General features: G+C 46.6%; 1 protein-coding gene across 35 annotated transcripts in view; it reads left to right on the forward strand.

The window, feature by feature from the left end:
• The window catches only part of Tcf7l2 (transcription factor 7 like 2), a 192,472-nt gene that overhangs the window by 7,410 nt on the left and 164,258 nt on the right, over positions 1-20,804 (forward strand). For 17 of the 35 annotated variants that reach the window (XM_028774435.1, XM_028774469.1, XM_028774329.1 and 14 more), the window contains exon 4: positions 5,630-5,698. The exons of the other annotated variants lie outside the window; for them this stretch is intronic. In XM_028774435.1, coding sequence (XP_028630268.1) covers positions 5,630-5,698 — 69 coding nt within the window. The remainder of the gene's footprint in view (positions 1-5,629; positions 5,699-20,804) is intronic. 35 annotated transcript variants of the gene reach the window in all.

Raw genomic sequence — 20,804 nt, forward strand, 5'->3', positions numbered from 1 at the left:
CTCTCTCTCTCTCTCTCTCTCTCTCTCTCTCTCTCTCTCTCTCTCTCTCAGTGTGTGTGTGTGTGTGTGTGTGTGTGTGTGTGTATGTGTATGGTGAGGTGAGAAACGTGAGGACTGTTGAGGGACACAAGGCAAGGCATGGCTCTACCATTTCTAGGCAAATATTTTCCCTACAATCCAACACAAACTTAAAGACCCTGGCTGAAAGGTTTTATTTTCTAATCAATGGAATGCAGAAACTTACTAGCCCTTAGGGATATGTGAATCCCTTAACAGCTCATTACAAAGACTGGGCTGTGGGATCTTTGAAGGGGGTTATCAGGCTCGGTGTTCTCCACTTTTCCCAGGATAGGTTTTTCTTCCTTAGGCACATCTGATTTTGTGTGGTAATTCAGCCTGTTAGATGAAGTGGCCCCAGACAGTTCAGGCTGCAGCGTTGGGGAAGACACAGCTATTAGTAATAAATATCGGCTCTGAAGGAGTTAACAGTGGCCTGCCAAAGTTTGGCATCAGGAAAATAAATGTGAAACCTGCTAGGCATTAGCAGGGCCCGGCACATTTACAGAGCTTAATTAGTACGAACTGTAATTGTTCATGGTCTGCCAGAAGAAGTAATAGTCAGGAAAGCGGAGTCCCTCTCTTGCAGTCTCCAGTTTAAAACCGATAAATCACTTGCATATTTGTGTAGTGATTCAAATGGAGCTCAGACCTCTCCCATCCCAACATGTGGTAAATTGTAAAGTCAATGAATTGCAGATGTAGGCTATGGTGAGATCCGCTAAGAAAATGCACAATGAATGGGAAAGAGTGACGCTATAAATATTTACTGAGAAGATAACTAGGTTCCCCCGTGCTGGGCCAATTATGATGCACTAAATATATTAGTAAAAATGCTGAAAAAATTGTGGGGAGGATCCGTGCGGGTCTTGGGGGATGGGTTTGTTTGTTTTAGAAAGTGAAATAAGAGGCCCTGTGTTATTGTCATGTCAGTCTTACCGAGCCGGAGGAATGACATACCCGGGGAAGGACACGTGAAGTCCACATTAATGCAAATGAATTCGTTATGAGTGGTAACCGTGGGGCTGCTAAGTGGAGTAGTGACTGCTCGTCGTTCCGAGGGTGTTCTGTAGCAAGTGTTAAGAACATGCCTCAGCGCTTCACCACGTGCCCCCGTGTGCTAGAAATCTGCTTTAGCATCACTCCCAGACCAAGAACTTTAATTATGTTTTGATGTTTAAAGAACACCAGCTCGTCTGTCTCCTCCTCAAAAGCCAACCCAGAGAAAGCCTACAGCCATCAGCACCAAGCTCAACCTCGGCTTCTCTTTGCCAGGGCAAGCAGGAAGACAGTGAAGGGAGCATCCCCCAGTAGAGATGCAGAGAAAACTTTCTTGAAGCCATTCTCCCGACCCCTCCCCCTTTCCTCTTTTTAGAGGATTCTGGTCTCAGGCAAAGTTGCAAGTCAATACTTCTTTCCCCCAATGTGAGTAGGTGGATGCCTGTGGAAGCTGTAAAGGCTAACGATCCAGCTCTGACTCACAGCTCATGGTTTCAGGTTGAGGAAAAGAAAAAGGGAAAGAGAAAGAAATTAATGAGGGTGAATAGACATTGGATGGAACAGTGAGACACTGAGCAGGCTGCTTTCGGGTCTAGGGGCATCCCTTCTGTGGCGTGTGCTTTTCTGGTAGAATACAAGGAAGCCAAGAGGCAATGCCTTTGTTAGACAGTGGTTTTAGGAGTGCTGCAAAGGTTTGCTGTCTGGATCTTCACAGAGATGGTAAACCCAGGAATCTGCGAGGTATCCAGGTTTGGACCTCCTCTTGAAGTTGGAGGTTTATCTGGCACTTCTTCAGCCGGCAGTATCAGTATGGGTGGAAGTAGCCCCAAGTCCTGGGCAAGAGTCTATTTCCCACTGAGTGAACAAGTCGGTCCACATGGGGCTGGGGCTGTGATGGGGTGGGGTGAATTTGTGTGACATGGAAATAATCTATTTTGCAGCCTCAGTTTCCTCAAAGGAATGAGGACCTAAGATAGGGTCTCAGATAAACTTGGAGAAAAAAAAAACATTCTTTTTTCCTTAATCATAGTGATGTGGAAAGTGTTAGATTTCAAGTAGGAGGACAGAAGGAAATCAGACCAAGACCCAAGAAAACCCAAACCACTCAGGAAGTGGATCTGATATATGTGTATGTGTGTGTGTGTGTTCACGCACATGCGTGCAATCAGATAGATGTGAGAAAGCCAGGTGACTCATAAGACTGAAAAATAAGTACATGCCCCACCTCATCCCTTTAGTGAGGTGGACTGGCATAGCGGCTGTTCCTCTTCCCGTTGGGAGTCTGTTGTTTTGTTTGTGGCTTGTAGCAAAAGAGTCCTGTGGTTGACGATGGCTGTTTCCCCTTCTGTCTGTTGGTATCTCTGATTTTTCAGTATCTGCAGCATCACATTCAGAGTCAACGGTCATGATTAGATATAAAGGCAGAGGAGAGGAGATAGGGTAATAAGGGAAGCAGTTAGTCAGAGTGTTGCAAGCATATGCCTAAGACTGCCAAGTCTTCCTGACTCTTCTGGACAAGTGGGGACCTGGTTGTTTGGGTGTTCTAATAAAGAAGGGTGCTGGAATGCTTCCTGTGCAAGGGAAGGTGTCATTTTGTGGGGCTCCCTTGGAGGAAAGCAATGAATGGAGGGCCCAGGGGTCTGTTGGCTCCCTGGACTGTTCCAAGGGAGAGACAGTTGTCCAAGGTCCTCCCACTAGAGAAGCCACAGTCACGTGATGAGGAGGTGACTTGGAGCCTTCCAGGTGACCTGTACAGAGACAAACATAGAGCAACTGCTTTTTAGTTTCAGAAATAAAGAAATAAGCCATTTTGTCCTGGACTCTTGTCTCTACATACCCTTTCAAAACACAGGCCTAAGCGTGTTTTGTTTTCTCTGTCCTCTTAGTGGGGGTGGGAAGCAGAGGCAGGCTAACAAGAGACTAGCTTGGTTTGGACTGCCAAGTTTGTACTGAGCATCTGTATCTCATCCTTAAGAAGCCGGGCTGTAAACAAGAAGGCATCTTCACGTTTCATAGGGAAGGCAAAAAGCTGTTAAAGTGCGTATTTCAGAAAAGGATTTTAGAGAGAAGAGGAGGTAGAAACCCCAAAGAGAAATAAGAGCAGTTGGTATTTCTGTTGCTGGAGGTACTGCAGGCTCCAAAGTCTCCATAGCACAGTGGTTGGTTGCTGGGAGAGATCTTATTTAGATTCTGAGGGAGCCTTTTGCACAGGCTGGGGCTGTGAGTGGGTAAGAGGATCTATGTACTGCTGGATACCCAAAGGAAGTTACATTGTTTGGAGGTGTTAAAATGATGTGAGGGTGTGTGTATGTGTACACCGGTATCTCTCTGTGCAGGCATGTGTACTTGGAGGTAAACTGACTTGGTCCTTGATGCAGGTTTCCATCCCAGCATCTTTAGAAACTTCAGTCTATGCATGTGTGTGTACAGCTTTACTATCCTAATTGCAGCATTTACTGCAAGCTCGCTGGTGCTGTATGGGAAGGCGATGAATGCAAGCATTAAGAACAGAGCTGGACAAGTGAAAATTGCATTTGGCATAGCCACAGTTTCATTAATTTATTCATAAGACGATGACTAAAATGAAATTATTTTCCACGGCCTATCCGCAGTTATCAGGTGTCCATTCAATTTTAATTGACAATATAAGATTCCTGTGGTTACCCTGAGTACAGATTGCCTGGGGCTCCGCAGGGTTTGTGGGAAGAGAGGCTTGGACAAGTTTCCATTAAGCTCTGAATTGGGCAATTGGGAAAGAGGAGAATAAAAGCGTTGAAAGGAAGGACCAAGTTGTTACTGTTGCCTGCTCTGCTGAGGAGAGAACCTCCTCTCAGACAACAGTTGTTCTCTCGCCAGGAATTCCAAACTCGCAAAGAGACCTGTCCACCACACAGAAGTTGTTTTAACATGATGGGAAATTGTCACAGTAATGAGTGAAGTCCTGACTAGGGTGGGTGGGTGGGTGAGTGGGGGGACAAAGGGTTCAGACACATCTCTTTCAGCCAATCACTTTGGCTTCTTAGATGTGTGTTCCCCCCACCCCCTCTGTGCATGGAGACAGTTTACTTTGTCCACATTAACTTGTATGAGGGGGTGTGGGTATTGCTCTGCTTTGGCATGTATAAAAATTAGTATTGTTTTTGCCCAACTTTAGTTTGTCTTCTTTTAGCTTTGATGAACATGTTTCTTTACATAAAACAAGCATAGTTTTTAGCTTTTTTGGGGGGGAAGACTGTTGTGATCCTCTTCAAGTTCACTGTGTCCTAAAAAAAAAAAAAATGGGTGTGGGTTTAGACTGTGCTGTTACAGTGTTACATTCTAGTTCAGAGTTTATGGGAATCGTTTCCCTTTTCAAAGAGCAAACAGACCCTATTGAACGATGTTCTATCCAGGGAACAAGTGACACTAATTGAGTTTAAAACTCTCCTGCAATCCCAAAGGCTCTTGAAACTCAGAAGGGCTCTGGTAACTTAATTCTGAAGCAGTAGTGGCGGTAGCTTGTGCTGATGGTGATACGGTAGACATGTCCATCCGAGTGTTTGGAGAAAGTACCCCTGAATTGCCTGCTGCCAGGGTGGCATAGACAGGGATTTCTCTTGGTCATCTGACACTTCCTCATCTGTTTGTGTATTGTAATGCTGAGACCTCGCCTCTCACCATGACGTTTATAAAATGTCTCAGTAGATGGAGCCTGTTTTCCCAATGGGTGGTATCCTGAAGTTAACTTGTATCATTTGGGAGGAGGAGGATTTGAAGGGGAGTCTTGGTGTTTTTGTGGGAGTTGTTCACATAGGAGGCATGTGTGGCTGCAGAGGGAAAGACCCAGTTGAAAGCCCTGGTCCCAGGAGCCAGGAGCTAAGCACAGAGTTATCGAGAGGCAGTCCTTCATCTACCTGGGGCTATTGAACACTGTTTGGCTCTCTTTGGGGGGAAGTGTAGATTATTAGAGTGTGGGTTGTGGAGATGTCTTTAGGATCTGACAGCTTAGTCATGGTGAAAGAATGCATAAGGTACTGAGTGGCCCCTGAGTTCCATGGAGACATTTGTTTTCCCAGAAATAGATTTGTGTCTGAGAGCCAGGATTCGGTTGTTAGAGATATAGGGGGTGGGGCCTGTACTTGATCCAGGCTAGTGGCTTCTCACAGCCTCTCTCTCTGCCTTCACTCTTGTCTATGTGTCGCCTACTGTTGACTTTTGCAGCACCCTGTTAAGTTTCGCTAGCCTTCTGCTCAGCACCCAATGGCTTCCTTTGTGTCTTTATGGGCTTCAGTCTCTGCTTCCCTTGTCACCAATTCTTGTTCCTGCCCCTCTGCCTCCCCTTCAGTTACTGAATGGGTGCTTTAAAAAAAAAAACCAAGCAACCAACCAAATAAACAAAAAACCCCAAACAAAAGCAACTGTTGAGATTTGTGTGATCATCGTATCTGTAATAATGAAGGTCCACAGGTCTTGATTGAATGCCAAGGCTGCAGTCCAGTCTAGGGAGGTTTGTCTGCTATTCATGACCTGCTTAAGATGCTTTCTTGTAGTTTATGACATGAGCAGAACGCTTTGATTTGGTTTCTTCCTACAGCTCCATTTTCAATCCGGCAGCACTTATTACTCTGCGTACAAAACGATTGAACACCAGATTGCAATTCAGGTAGGAGGCCAAGAGATTCTGAAGCTTGAATTACCAATGTGTAGGTCTCTTGTGTCTTTTTATTCTATGCCCCACCCCCCAACCACCCAGTCGATGTTGATGATGATGATGGTGATGACGTTGATGGTGATGCTGATGGTGATGCTGATGGTGATGCTGATGGTGATGCTGGTGATACTGATGATAATGATGATAATGATGGTGGTGCTGTCATTATAGAGATGCGGTGATGGTGGCGGTGGTGGTTTGAATTATTGAGGGAGGGTGGGAAGTGAAGAGGAATAGAAATGTGCCTAAAATGATTTAAAGTTAGGAAAAGAAAGATGAGTCTGTGTTGCTTAAGACTATCTCCATCAGGCACTGTGGGTGCGCAGACCCCAGATTGACTGTGGTTACTGCGTTTTGCTGAAGGAAGGGTTGAGAGTTAACTGGGTTGCAGGAGTGTGAAGGGGAAGGGTGAGAGAGGGAGCTGAGCAGGTGGGCGCCAGGGAGAGCTGCTTCCTGTGGATCAACATCATGGTGAGCGGTGCTAAGAACACCACTCTTGACCGGACCGTCCTGAACCGTTGGTTTCTCTTGGGCCTCTTGACATCGGACACTGGAAGTGTTGGCGGGGAAGGCTGCAGATCCCAGCTTCTGATGAGTGTCCTGTTTCCTGTGCACGTAATACTTTCATTCTTCTAAGTCCAAAGGCTAAACAAATCACAGGCTAATATAGACGTGGGCTGAACTGAAGCCAGCGGTGAGCAGCGGCAGGCTCAGGCCCACTAACGCACTCTTGTCTGCTGGCCTGGCTTTTGCTATGAGGTTGTGTCTCATGGTGTCCCACGCTGCACCCCCCAACACTGTACCCCCACATTTGACTTTTAACTCCTGGCAAGGAGGCTTTTGAGAGCCTTGACTGTGGTGTGGAAGTCCACCTTAGTCCAACCTAAGTTGCTATTGGCTTGGTCTTTGGAAGGAAGCCTTTGCAGGTTACTGGTGTTAGTGTGTTTGTGTGTGTGGTTGCAAGTGCCTATGTACAGGTGAGTGTAGGCATGTGCAAATGCACACATGCTCAAGTATACATGATTGAGTGTAGCATATATGTACACGTGTGTTCAGGGTACATGTGAATACATGTATGTAGATGCACATGCGTGGTCTAGTTCCCACTCACCATATTGCATTTTCTTAGCTTCCATTGAAATGGCTATCTGCCCCAGGTGAGTGGGATTATCCCTCCAGTGAGCGGCACGAGTCACTAGGTCTTTCAAAATTTGGTTGCTTCCTAGTCGTTTTGATTTTATTTCAAGGCTATAGTAACTGGGCTTAAAACTATTTACGTTACTGCTGCGCATGATTTTCTGTGTGCACTTCTGTGTGCACACGTCTCCTGGCTTTTATTCCTCCATGCTCAGACATTTTCAGAACTGGTGTGTGTGTGTGTGTGTGTGTGTGTTGAACATGAAGCTCCAGTTCTTTCTGGCACACTTCCTGTTGGAACCCGCTTCCTTTTAAGGCCCAGTAAGTCTTGCTTTCAGAAAACAGTTTAGACTTAAGGCTTGGTTAGACAGTGAGTCCAAGCTTCAGCTCTGGATGAATGCGCTGATAATCACAGTGTCCCCAGGCCTAGGAAGGCCTACTCCAGTACAGGAGGACTGGGAAGTCTTGTTGCCTGGGGTGTGGGAATTGTTAGGGCTGAATAGGACTGTGATCCTTATCTTGGTGTGGAAAGGCTGGCTGGGGCCATGTCACTGGGAGACCAGCCCAAGACCAGCCCAGCTGTTGAATCTTTACACCCGGCCCTGAAATGTCCCTTGTTTGGAGGCGCAGTTCGTCTTTCTCCAAACCACCTGGCACGACGCGGGCCATGTGAAGCCCTTTCTCAGGAGGAAGATGGAGTAAATTACAGAGCTTATTGTTTGGAGGACTGAAACCATCCCTGTTCCTCCATGAACAGGTAGTATTGTTCTCCTCTGCTTCTATTTGCTAAGGCCTGATGCCCATGTGGGCAAACAGAGGGCACATTTTATTGGAGCACCAGCAGTATGCTTTCAAAAGTGTCCATTCTCCCTCAGTGTCTGCTGGGCCAGCGCAAGGCCAAGCCAAATGGCAGCTAGCTGTAGTTTTAGCGTGATCATCAAAGGATAAATGGCCAAAAACAAAACAAAAGAAGCAGAGAAGAAGAAAAAGGAGCTCAGACAGAATAAGATCGTTCTCAGAATTCTCTGGACTTTTCAGCCTGGGTGGGGTGAGAGGAGAGGCTGGGCGGACCCTCCTGGTGCCCAGAAAACAGACCTGGCCTTCTCTGCCTTCTCTCATCTAAGCTGAAATCCAACGTGATGTTGGAGCAGCAGTTTCTTCCCTGGAAACTTAAAACTGGATGAGCCTTAATAAATACTGTATTTCAGCAGGAGCTGAGCTTGCTGGTCTCCTAAGCTCCGTCCTAAAATAACTTGGTAGTATGACACCGGGTGTCACATGAGGTCCATTCCCTCCTGTCTCCTGCCCCCCCCCCCGGCCATCTCCGCACTTGGCCAACTTCACCATGGGTGTGAGTGGCCTCGGAGTGACTCTATAGACACACCCGGAGTGACTCTATAGACACACCGCTCTTCTCCTAGTGTCAATTGCGGAGCTGGTACCTTCCCTCACTTTTGATGCTGCCTCCTAGCCCTCTTTGGTTCTGAAAAGACAAGGTCAGTGAAACTGGCTGAGAACACTGTATACCCAGGCTAAAAAATAAAGGGGCTCAAAAATATACACTTCGTGGTTATTATTAATAACGATAATAAATTATTTAATTCTGTTGGTCTATGTGTGTGTGTGTTGGTGATGGAACACAGGCCCTCCTGTATGCTAAATGTGAGCTTGTTCCCTGAGCAGCACTCCAGACCACTGGCCTTTTCAAAGTGTCACTGAAGTACAGCACAGTCCACAGGTGGTTAGTAAGGAGGAGGGTGGACTTACAGATGTGTGAGCATACGAGAAGCCTCATGTCAGCGCGCAGATGAGACTTGTGCAGATTTTAAGCTTTTGAGGCTATATAGTCAGTCTGATTAGCTTAGCGTTACTTCTGTTTGAGAGCATCTTGAGATGAACGTGAGGGAAAAAAAAAAGCATGTCCAGTGTTTCAATAAAACTTTATTTATAAATACAAACACTGGCTGTATCTGGCCCCTGCCTGAGCTGAAGTTGAGTGTCATCTTTGTAATGTACAGCAGTTGGTTGCTGTGTGGAGACTAGGTGTTGTGTTTGAGGAGGTAGCAATAAAAGACTTGCATTCCATCCAGTACTCTGCGTAGTTTCTTCCATCTGTAGGGTTGCTCCCACACACAGGAGTTTGTTCTCCGTTCCTAGCGCTTAGGAATTCCTCCATCATCTCTCTTAGATGGTGAGGAAGACTCATGCTGACTCACAAGGATGAACCCTAGTTGCAAAACCAGAGCTGCCTCCTGGGGATGGCCTCCAGGTGGTTGTGCACACAGTTAGGCATCTCTGTAGCCTCCCTGGAGGGACCTCTTCCAACATTCCTACCGGGGCCATTATTACAGCCTCGCAAAGCAGTTCTGTAATCAAGGCCGAGACCTACAGAGGCTGTTTCCCTAGGTTCTCTGCAGAGCTACTTGAAAGCCAATTAAGCTTTGTTTTAAGAGTATTTTGGCCAAAGGTTGATGTTTTAGCACAAAGTCAGATGTGATTTAGGGGAAAAAGCTCTACACGCAACAAAAACAAACTGTGTAGACCTTTTGTGGTTGTTTTTCTCTGGAGACGTGAAGTGGTTTCTGCATGTGTGCATGCACGCGCATGCGCCTGCACGCTCGTGCGTGTAGTCACAGACAACTAGGAGAGGATCCAGGAGAAATGGACCTTTTTATTTGTTTGCACAGCTGAGCGGTGGAGACTTTGCAATGAGCTTTGCTTTCCCTCTTATTCTTAAGCTTGCAAGATCTCATGTGAGTTTTCCAAAGCACTCGGTCCTACACCTTGTCTACAGGGGCTCAGTAGGCCCTCGAGACTGCCTTCCTGGACTTGGCTACCTTTTGGAATCAATGCAAGAAGGGTGAAAACCTTGCCCACCCTGACTCTTTATCCTGGGTGTGAACAGGGTGTCTTATCCCATACACATGTGAGGTACCATGACTGGAACTCCTTGTTCTGCCTGCAAGAAGAAGATGCCTAGAGATTAGTACTGGCAGATTCATTCAGAATTGAAGAGTGCAATGGAATGAGTGTGAAGGTCCCTGGTTTTCCTCTTGGCATTCTGAGATTGGCCTCTGTTGTTCTTAATCTGTCCTCTTACCCATTCGCTTGCCTGGCCTTTTATCTCATACGGATGTGCCGAGTTGGGCTAAGTAGAAAAAGTTCCCAGGAATCAGTCCATTTGAGCTACAAACTCTTTTTATTATTATTTTAAATTTTAAGACAGTGTGTCATGTAGTTCCGGTTGGCCTAAGCTCCCGGTGCTTCTGCTTCAACTTCCTGAGGGCATGCATACCGTGCCTGGCTTTCAGACTCAGTGTCTGGTGTTAGCCCTTGCTTGGATATGAGAGTGTACGTTCACTCTCCACAGAGGGATGGGGGGATGGGGGGCAGCCGGTGTGCTTGTGCGCAAGGGGGCTCAGAGGTGTTCTCAATTGACATGCTGAAGCTGATGGGTAGTAGCTCACTCAGGAGCTTCATTCACTGGAAAGGTATTTGTAGGTAAAACAGACAAAAATCCCTTGCTCATGGCTGCTTTCTGTGCTGTTTCAGATACTGTTAAAAAAAATTTTTTTAAACATTGATTCAGTGTGTCTTGATCAGTGTGTCTGTTTGTGTGCATGTCTATGCGTGTGTGTATGTCTTTGTCTCTGTGTGTGTCTATGTGTGTGTGTGTGTGTGTGTGTGTGTGTAGCTCTGGGCATGGAACTTGGAACTCTGTTTGTCATTCTGGTGAGGAATGCCTTTACTTGTTGAGCCTGCCCCAGACACTGGTTTCTAAGCACCACCCACCCCTTGCTCTAACTCAGTGGTTCCCAACCTTCCTAATGCTGCGTGCGACCCTTTGATTCAGTTCCTCATGTTGTGCAGGCCCCCAACCATAATATTATTCTTTTTGCCACCTTGTAACTGTGTTTTTGCCACTGTTATGAATCATAATGTAAATATCTGTTTTCGATGGTCTTAGGTGACCCCTATGAAAGGGTCATTTGACTCCAGGAGGGTTGAGACCCACAAGTTGAGAACCACTGCTCCAATGGCTAGACCTCTTGCTCAGACCAACAGTTGTTGCCTTCTGGATCATTGTTATTTGTGGTTTAGTGGCTTGAATCCAGGCCTGTGCCTGCAGTTCTATCTCTAATCAGATTTTTCAAGTACGAAAGGTTGAGAGGGCAGCCTTAGATTCTTCTGAAATCAATCCATTGATTATTTATTAGAAGCTCTGTCATTTTTTAGGTGCCCAGTGGAAACTGAGGGCTGCAAATATCCCCACAGGGTCTTGTTTTCTCTGATGGTTGAGAGCAGACTGAGTATCTGTTTCAATGAGCATCTGGCGAGGCCTTTGCTGCCCTGGCTTCTGTGAGGAGGGCATTTAGCTCTGAGAGGGTAACTGGGACAATATGGTGGCTGGTGTGGGGGGATCAGAGGCAACAACAACAACAACAGTTAGTAATAATAGCCTGTGCTTACTGAGTTCTGGTGCACTGGGTCAAAGGTTAAGTGCTTTCTCTGGGTTATTCATTGATCTCTTACCAGTTGTGAGGGGTGTGTGTGGGGGGAGGTGAGCGGCAGGGTTCCTGTTATTATCACCTCTACCGCATTTTGCAAATGAGGAAGTAGACACCTGATGTCTTATTTTTCCCAAGGTCAGTTAGGATTCAAGTCCAGGCCACTGTGGTGGGTGTTCTTGCTGCTGTAGTTTCCTGCTAAGCTGGCTGTTTAAAGCCATGCTCAAGGCTAAGGATGTGGCTGAGAGGCTGAGTGTATACCTAAGGCCTTGAGCTGGATTCCCAGCGCTGAAAAGGCTAAACAGAGTGCCTACCTGTTTTCAAAACCTGTGGCTGCCACCCAGCATTCTAGACAATACAGAGAGCCCACGAGGCCTCTGTTACATGCGCGTCCTGGGCCTTTCTTCATTGGAGATTGCTGTTCTTAGTGTGTCCTGAATTTGAGCCACTATCTCCTGGGAACATCTCAGAGCTTAAGAATTGGGATCCTGTCCCAGGCTCATGTTCTGTAGGTCTGGGACGGGCGCCTGTGTTTGTAGTTTTGCCGTGTTATTGAATGAATCTGGATCCCTTCTCTGGGTCAGTGGAAAACCATCGGTCCAAGGCAGTGGTTTCCAACTCTGGCCTCACATCGTAGGTACCTGGGAAGAGCTAAGAACAGGACCCAGATGCATGGCCTAGACACCTGGATTAGTATTCTTTGGGTGACAGGTCTAGGTCAGTTTGCTAATAGCTTCTGGGTGACCTCAGTGAAGCATAGTTGAGGCACTCTGGCCTTGACATCCTGGAGTCTGCCTCGGTTCCTCCTCACTCAGGACAGAGCGGTGTATAGTGTTAGTCTGTATAGTGGTGGAGGACAGTTGTACCAAGCCCCCCTCCCTCTTTTCTTTTTGGAGGGATGGAAGGCTAGTTTGTTTCTTTAACTTGGCTTTGTCCTACGTAAAAGAAACTGTCTGCATTCAGAGTTCTGCAGATGGCTGGGTGTTTTTTCAGGGTGCTCTGTGGACGGGGAATCTGTGATGACCACCATCTCCTAGGTTAGAACCTCGAGAGGAGATGTGTTGTGGCTTCACAGGCAGGGAACTGCAGAGTCCTGGAGCAGAGGTGTTGGGCGGCTTCTTGCTTCTCACACTGGTAGGTCATGCTGAAGTCCAGGTTTGGATTCTGTTGGTCTGAAGCTGGGTTTGGGCACCTGTATTTCACTAGCCAAAGCTGACTCTTGGAACAGAGCAAAGGAAGGGTCTGTGAGGATAGCCCTGGAAAGTGAGTGACATAGAGAAGCAGACAGCCTTCACTTTTCCAGGGCTCTACACCTCAGTGGGAGGGGTGCAAAGTGAGAATTGAGGGGCATAGTACAGCTTTATTTTATGAATGTCTTACCTGAATGTTACATTATGTGTACCATGTGTGTGCCTGGTTTCCATGGAGCTCAGCAGAGGGCATTGGATTCCCCGAAACTGGCGTATAGATGGTTGTGAGCCATAATGTAGGTGCTGGGAATCAAACCTAGATCCTCCCCAAAGCTCCAAGTGCTCTTCACTGCTGAACCCTTTCCTCAGTCCCTACGCCTGTCTTTTAAAGTACAAGTTAGTGTCTTGACTCTAAGTCAACAGCAGCTGACCTACACCGGCCAGATGAAATTGTCTGCCTTTACTGCCCCATCACTCTTGATTCGGTGGCCCTGTCTGTATCACAGCCCTGGGCTTTATCACTTGGTCTGCCCCATTGCGTAGCATTGAGAGTCCAGCTTGTATAGGAATTGAGAGGATGGCTTAGCATGCAGGCACAATTCTAGTTCCGGACCAGAAAGTGAAAACTAGTGTCCTGTCAGTTGTCCGAGGGTCCCCACTGTGTGGGCCACAGTGAATATACATATGGAGGCCTGGTCTGAGGCAGTCAGCTGGTGATGTTTTCTCAGCATGAGAGAGAAAGTTTATGTTTCATTTTATGATATTTACATTTTTAAATAAAGTCCTTGACAATTATGGGTGTTATTTAGCTGAGTGCTGAACTTTCTAGATGGGTTAGAGCTGGTATTTACAGCCTTATCAAGCCTGGCACTTGCAAATAGTTTCTGCAGCTCTGTTGGGACAGCTGGTATCAAGTCCTAATCAAGCAGATGAATGACTGCTGTTTCTTTTTTTCCCCTTTTGCTGGCTTACCAAGCTGGCAGTAGAGTTATCCCGGAGGGATGGTCCTACTCAAACCATAGCTTGGCAGTAAATTTAGTGCTTAATCAGATTGCAAAAGAAAGTTTCAAAGTAGCTGCATGCACTGTGTAACTTGTTATAGAAAGAAACATTAGAATCAAAGGTGTGTGGGCTCTTTGAAGCATCCTCAGAAAAACCTTGGTTTTTGAAGCATGTATTTAGGAAAGCATCGCTTACACAAGTTTCCATGCTGGCAGGGGGCTGGGCTGCAGACATCCCTGCCTTTGCTATTGGATGGAGGTGGGGTGAGTGACAGGTAGGGTGGGGCTGCTTGGCGCAGAATCTGTCCGCCTCAGGGCCAGTGATAGTTTGACCCAGGTGGTAAAGGAAATTATCTGTATTACCATCTCTGCCCTCCCGCTCAGCGGAAGCATGATGACTAAAAGTACTCCCAGAGAGGACCTTGTGTTCCTTGGGGGGTCAAAGTTACCTCTGGCTGGGAATCACTACTAGTTTAAAGTGTGTGTCCTCCCACTGAGCCATCATAACCATGCCCCCCACTGCCATTGCTTTTTAAAGGAACAGGAGAATAGGTGGGGACTGAGAGGGTGGGATACCCATAGATAGCCTGGGGTTGAGTCTCAGGTATGCCAAGCTTCCCACTCCTGCTCTGTGAAATGGGGTAGTGGTGGCACCGGAAGTGTTTTCCCGGAAAAGCCTGAATGGGGCAGGGCTTGGCGTGGGCTGGGCAGCGCAGCAGCGGTGCATAGGAGGGTATTTGCTAAATGCTCTGCTGCCGTCTTTGCCACTGACACCCACGAGGCCCGTGTTTGCAGGTCTGGAGTACGGCTCATCCTGACATGCAGTGTATATTCTTTGTTTGCTGTCAGGCCCCTCACACATGATGGATTTGATAGCCTTGGCTATCTGCGTTGGGTAACATAGATTTATGAGTCCTGTTGGTTTCTGTTTACATCTGTCTTATGTGATGTACAGGTTCTGCCTCCACTCTGTGACATGTAGGATCTTCCTAAGGGCGGGGATTGGTTTCTGTTCATATTCATGTCCTCGTGGTTGCAGCCGTAGTAGGTGGACCGGAGGCGTGAGTGTTAAATACCTCACGGGAGTGTATGGGGAGGTAGCTCGCTTGTTAGAGTGCTTGCCTAGCATGCATGAACACTGGGTTCAATCCTAGCGCTGTATTAACCGCTTGCATAAACTGCCTGTAATCCCAGCACTCAGAAGGTGGAGGGCATCCTCGGCTACCAGGTGAATTCAGGGTCAGCCTGGGCTACATAAGATTCTGCCGAAGACAGACAAACTAGTTAATCAATCAGTGAACCAAACCACATCTAGCTGAGCTGAAAGGAAATAACATGAGTGAGATGTATGGGGTAACACATATAACATGTGGTAACACATATAACATATGTGGTAATGCATATAACATGGGGTAATACATAACATATGGGTAACACATATAACATATGGGATAACACATATAACATATGTGGTAATACATATAACATATGGGTAGCACATAACACATGGGTAACACATATAACATGGGGTAACACATATAACATATGTGGTAATGCATATAACATAAGGTAACACATATAACATGTATCACATATAACGTAAGGTAACACATATAACATATGGGGTAATACATAAACATATGGGGTAGGTCAGTGTGTTTTGGAAATGACAGTGGAGTCCTTCTCCAGAGGTTTAAGTAATAGCCCCCTTAGAACATGGAAAGCCAATAGTAATGTTTCTTGACTTCTACTGAATAATAATCCCTCTGTCAAGTTGGTGTTCTCTCCTGTGTTTTCCAGTTTGATGTTTGATTTCGGCTGTTCTTAGTGCTCATGCGTGCTGCCTTAGTAGCCGTGGGTGCCGTGGCTAGGCTGCTTTGTGTTTGACTGGTTAGTTAGTAGCCATGGGTAGGCTCCTTTGTGTTTGACTGGTTAGTTAGTAGCCATGGCTAGGCTGCTTTGTGTTTGACTGGTTAGTTAGTAGCCATGGCTAGGCTGCTTGTGTTTGACTGGTTAGTTAGTAGCCATGGCTAGGCTGCTTTGTGTTTGACTGGTTAGTTAGTAGCCATGGCTAGGCTGCTTGTGTTTGACTGGTTTTTAGAACCTGGGGGTTAGCTGGCCATTTAAAATCTCTCTTAGCCCTTTCTCTTATGCATCTGTCTTATGTCACCTAGAGGTTCTGCCTCACCTCTGTGACATGCAGGGTCTTCGGAAGGGCTGGGAGTGTGTTTTGCTCATGGTTGGAGCCTTGAGGTGGACAGGAGGCTCGAGTATTAAGATGATGAGTACTGATGTCCGTGGGGTCATAGCACTTTTTTTTTTTAGGCTTTGGCATCTGTCAGTCATTCTCTCAGAGGACTTTAGTACTGGTGGGTGCAGAAGCCGCATAACCCGGTCATTTCTGCTCTCAAGCTCTGTGCCTCTCTGAATTTTTGAGGTTGAATTGGAGCCCCAGAATAAATAAATGACCCTGGTAGAAAGCTGGGCAATTTTCAAGACTTGAAAATGGAGGTCTTCCTTTGTGGCGGTTTTCCTTCCGAGGGGGACAGGGAGACTCTTCCCACTGCCTTGCAGGGAAGACAGCCCTGTGTCAATAGTTTCTCAGTTGATCCAGGAAGCATTGTTGATGATTGAAACTGAAGAATCACCAGGACCATTCATCTTGAGGAGCAGAGAGCGTCGGGTGTGAGCCAGGCTTCGGGGAGCAGACATTGACATACGGGCCGTCATCAAACTAATTGTTGTTTGAATTACCTGTTATGATCCGATGACAAATCTGCCTTGCTCCTGTCACTGGAGCAGAAAATGTAGCTCGGATTGGCGTGATGTTAGCAAGTGTAAACTGGGCTTCAGCAAGATGGATAAACCCAATTATGGGGCAGACCTGTAGAGAGAAAATCCATTTAAATCTCGTAATGTTAAGCAGAGCTGTGTTTAATTCATTTGGACCAATTTGGGGATGATGTATGAGCGTTGGTGAACATTCGTCAAAGGGGTGACCGTGGGCAAAATGTGATGTGCCGGGCTGCGACCACTCCTGCGAGGTTGTGAGGCAGCTGCGTGTCGGCCTACACTAATGGCGGGGAAAACCAGAATGACAAAAAGATGTACTCAGAGCCCAGGGGAACGGCACTGTGTAAATGAACCAATCAGGAAAACATACGAAGCAGAAAGGGGATCTGCTTTTCCTGAATGCCACCAACAGTCACAGAGGACTGGGAGGCTCTGACGTGATTCCAGCCAGACACCCTTACGGGCTCTTCTGACCTTGTGATGAGAGACCTAGGAAAGTGTTCTTTCTAGAGAGCAAAGGATGAGAGAGAGAGAGAGAGAGAGAGAGAGAGAGAGGGATCATGTCAGGAGAGAGCGCTTATAATATATATGGTGGGATATTTAATTCTCTATTGGAAAGTTAGGGGAGCATTACGTTGTGAGGAACGTGTATGGTGAATGTTTTGAAGACATTTGAAAAAGTCTTGCTTATTGCACAGCTATTTTGAGCAGCTTGTTTTGAATGGCTATTGGATAATGTAGCTTTACACATGGTAGGCGCTTTACTAATTATGTAAATGAAAGCATTGAACCAAGGGACGGGCTTTCTCACCTGACACCTGAGCTCCTGAGGACTTAGGGTAAAGACCTTTATGGCAATTTCTATTCTGTGGTCACCCCTGGCTTGCCCATCTCAGGTATTTGTTTAATGGTGTGACAATGGATGGATTTGATTTACTTTCTATTATTTCAAAGTTTTGTTTTAAGTTTTCTTTTAATAATTGTGATAACATCTTAGTTAACATGGGTGCATGTATGTGTGTGTGCTGGCTGGCACATACCACACCATGACATATATGTGTAGGTCAGAGGACAGCTTGTGTGAGTCCATTTTCTCTGTGCACTGTGTGGGCTGTAGGATTGAATTGAGGTAGCGTTGGTGGCGGGTGCCGTTGCCTGCTGAGCCATCTCACCCTCCCTGTTTATATATTTTGCATTTATATATATTGCATATTGAGCACCTTCTCCTGGGTTTTGCTCTGTAGCACTGGCTTTTCCAGTGGTGTCCCTGGAAGCCTGCAGCTTCTTTATATTTTGAGAGGAGAGATGAAGCCCCAGTAATGGGAGGGGCTTACTTCTCTTTTCCCTTTTGTTTGGGGGAGTTTTCTTTTTTCCTTTTGGATTGGATTGGACTTGCAAGATGCTAGGAGGACTCGGGTGCTTGGACAGAGGGTCCTGGGGAGGGCTTGACTCAGACCTGCTGCCCTCAGAAATCCAGTGGCACGAATGGAAGATTGCCCTGTCATCAGGGGACGGTCTACCTTATGGGACATGGTGTATGCTCTGCTTGTTCCTCACAAAGCTTTTGTCTGGAGGCGTATCTGGTGGAAATTTCCTTTCTAGCCTTCTCCAAGTTTCAACTTAGTTGACGAGCCAGCAATAGTTTGATAAGAAAAGAATTAAAACCTTGTGGTAATATCTTAACCCTGAATTCCAAGAATGTGAATACACCAGCCTAGTTATCAGAAGATGGTAGGTAGAATATTTAGAGAAATTTAAACTACCCACTTCTCCAAAAAGTCCCCAATATATTCATCCAGCTCTCCATTGGCTGTGCCCCTTGGTAGGCCTCCAAGGAGCTCAGAACTGAAGAACCTAATTTGGTGGGCTTGGTTCGCACGATGCACACCCTACCACCACCCCACCACCACCCCCAGTTTGAAGGTGTTTGTCTGCACCGGAAGCAGCAGCCTGCTTTTACATTCTCTTACTTGGGAACTCTACTCTGGCTGTGGAAGTGATTGACAGATTTATATTCTTGAAGGTGGGCTACAGATGTGAGTTGGGCAGGGGAGTAAGTTACACCTTCCTGCAGACCTAGTAGGGTCAGTGAAGTTGCCTCAGGGTGTTCTCTCTCTCTGTCTCTGTCTCTGTCTCTGTCTCTGTCTCTGTCTCTCTCTCTTTCTCTCTCTCTGGCTAAGTCCTTGCTTTCTGTATCACGGCCATGCTGAAATCTTTCAGCTACACATGGAGAGGAACCTTTGTCCTTCTGATTAGCTCCCAAGATATAAATACCTATCAAGAAAGAGCGAGGAGTGAGCCAGTGCCCCGGGAAGCCCACGTAGGGCTTTATTGATTTACGGAATGTACACGACTCAATTCAGGATTGTTCTACGAGTCACCAAGTTGTGAACTTGATTCTTATCCGTAAAATCAAAAAAACAAACCTCCCGGAGTCCTTCCTCCTGTTCTTCAACTGCCTTGTTTTCGTGCTGGAACCACACAGCATTTATTTCTTCACGATTCCTGGAGTAGCACAAGCTTCTCCACAGTGAAACAAAACCCTCGGAGAAATTAAAGAAAGGTTTTGGAAGTGCCCCAAAGCTAACGGCTAGTCTGCCTGATCACCAGTAGTTCGTATGCACACTTTTTTGGTTTGTGTTTTCTTAAAACATGTCGTTGCTGTCACAGCTGTGAGTGAAAGCAGATGACAAATGTCACTCTGAGAAAGGCCCAGCATGTGAGGTGTTTGTGGTGAAGGACTATTACTCAGCTTGAATCCTCATCCTTGAGGCTTTGTGATGGGGTGGTCTCCTTCCTTGGGGGATGGACTGCCTCTCTACTTCCCCCCCACAACCCCCTCATCCCCGTCCAAAAAAAAAAAAAGACAAAGGAAAAAAGAAAACTCTGTTTATGTTGGGCCACTTTTCAGTTGGATCAAATTTTCTGGTCAGTCTTCATCAGAAAGTAGAATCTACCTCGATCCGATTTTGTTATTTAAAGATTGTTTAGGCATCAAATGACTTGCTTTTGTTATGGAGTTGGGGCCCCCACCACCCCGCACTGTTTACTGAAGTGACAAAGTGACACTTGCTGGGTGCCTCCTGCCCTCCTCTGGTTTAGAATTTTGCGTTCATAAAGGAACCTGGCAATGGCTTAAGTGTGACCGGAACCCAGGATCTGACACTTAACGCGCATACTCAAAACCACAGGCCACATGCAAAGAAGCGATGGTTCTGATTCCAGGCCTCGTGGCTCTGCTATCGCTACTTTTACCCCGAGGGTGGAGTTTTTTATCTTTTGGTCTGACTTCTGGTTTGTGGTTTCCAGTCACTTCACTGCAGCTCATGAGTCGTGATTCTGGATGCTGTGGGATTGGGGTGGTCAGGAGACTGCTCTGAATGGTTGCTACCCAGGGCAGTGGTCCTTGAGGATGGGTGTGGTCTTGGTGTCCCAGGCTCCTCCCTCCGGGGTTTTCAGACCCTCTTCCTGGGCTCTTCTCACGCCTGAGGACTGTGCTGGAAACAGCCAGCCCCACTTTCAGGCTCCCTGTTCTGTGTGTTCCCCGATTTCCTGCTGCCTCTTTTGGCAGCGTTATGTTTTTCTCATTACCTAGTTTCCATTTCAGAGTTTTCTGATGGAACAGGGTCGTTTTTCTTCGTCGCAGCATCGATGTTTTTCACTTTGCTGCTTTCCGGTTAGCGTAAAAGCAATATGGTTTACAATGAAGGTTTCCTATGCGGTTATGTTGTACTGCTGCTCAGACTTGCCCCCACTTTCTCCCCCGTCCCTCCCCATTTGCACTGGACTCCCTCCCCCAACTTTGCCTTCGTGTGTGTGTGTGTGTGTGTGTGTGTATGTGTGTGTGTGTGTGTGTGTGGAGAGAGAGAGAGAGAGAGAGAGAGAGAGAGAGAGAGAGAGAGTCTTCATCCCCATCCCCCTTTCTTGATTTCCCTACCTCCCATTGTAGGCTCCTTCCTTTCCTAATGATATACTCCTGGTTGCATTGATGGTACACATGAATTTATTTCTTTATTTTTTTGGTTTAATTTAAAATGATTGTTATTGATTTTAGTGTGACTGCGTGCTTGTGTGTGTAGCAAGTGTAGTGAGCTTGCGCAAATCAGAAGACAACTCTTTTTCTCACACGTATGTGAGTTCTGGGGATGGAACTCCTGTTCTTAGGAAGCACACTCCCTTGCTGAGCCAGTTCCCGGGATTCCAATTTTGTGTTTTGAAGATGGAAGCCTCATGTAGTCCAGGCTGGCCTGAAAGTCTCATGTAGTCCAGGCTGCCCTGAGCCTCACCATCTAATCAAGGGTAACCTTGAACTTCTGATTCTCCTGCTTCCACAAACCAGTCCTGCTGAGGTTACATAGACATGTGCCATGTGCCACCAGGCATGTGTTCTCTCTCTCTCTCTCTCTCTCTCTCTCTCTCTCTCTCTCTC

The sequence above is a fragment of the Grammomys surdaster genome, unplaced genomic scaffold, assembly GCF_004785775.1.
Source record: "Grammomys surdaster isolate TR1022 unplaced genomic scaffold, NIH_TR_1.0 66, whole genome shotgun sequence".
Lineage (NCBI taxonomy): Eukaryota > Metazoa > Chordata > Mammalia > Rodentia > Muridae > Grammomys > Grammomys surdaster.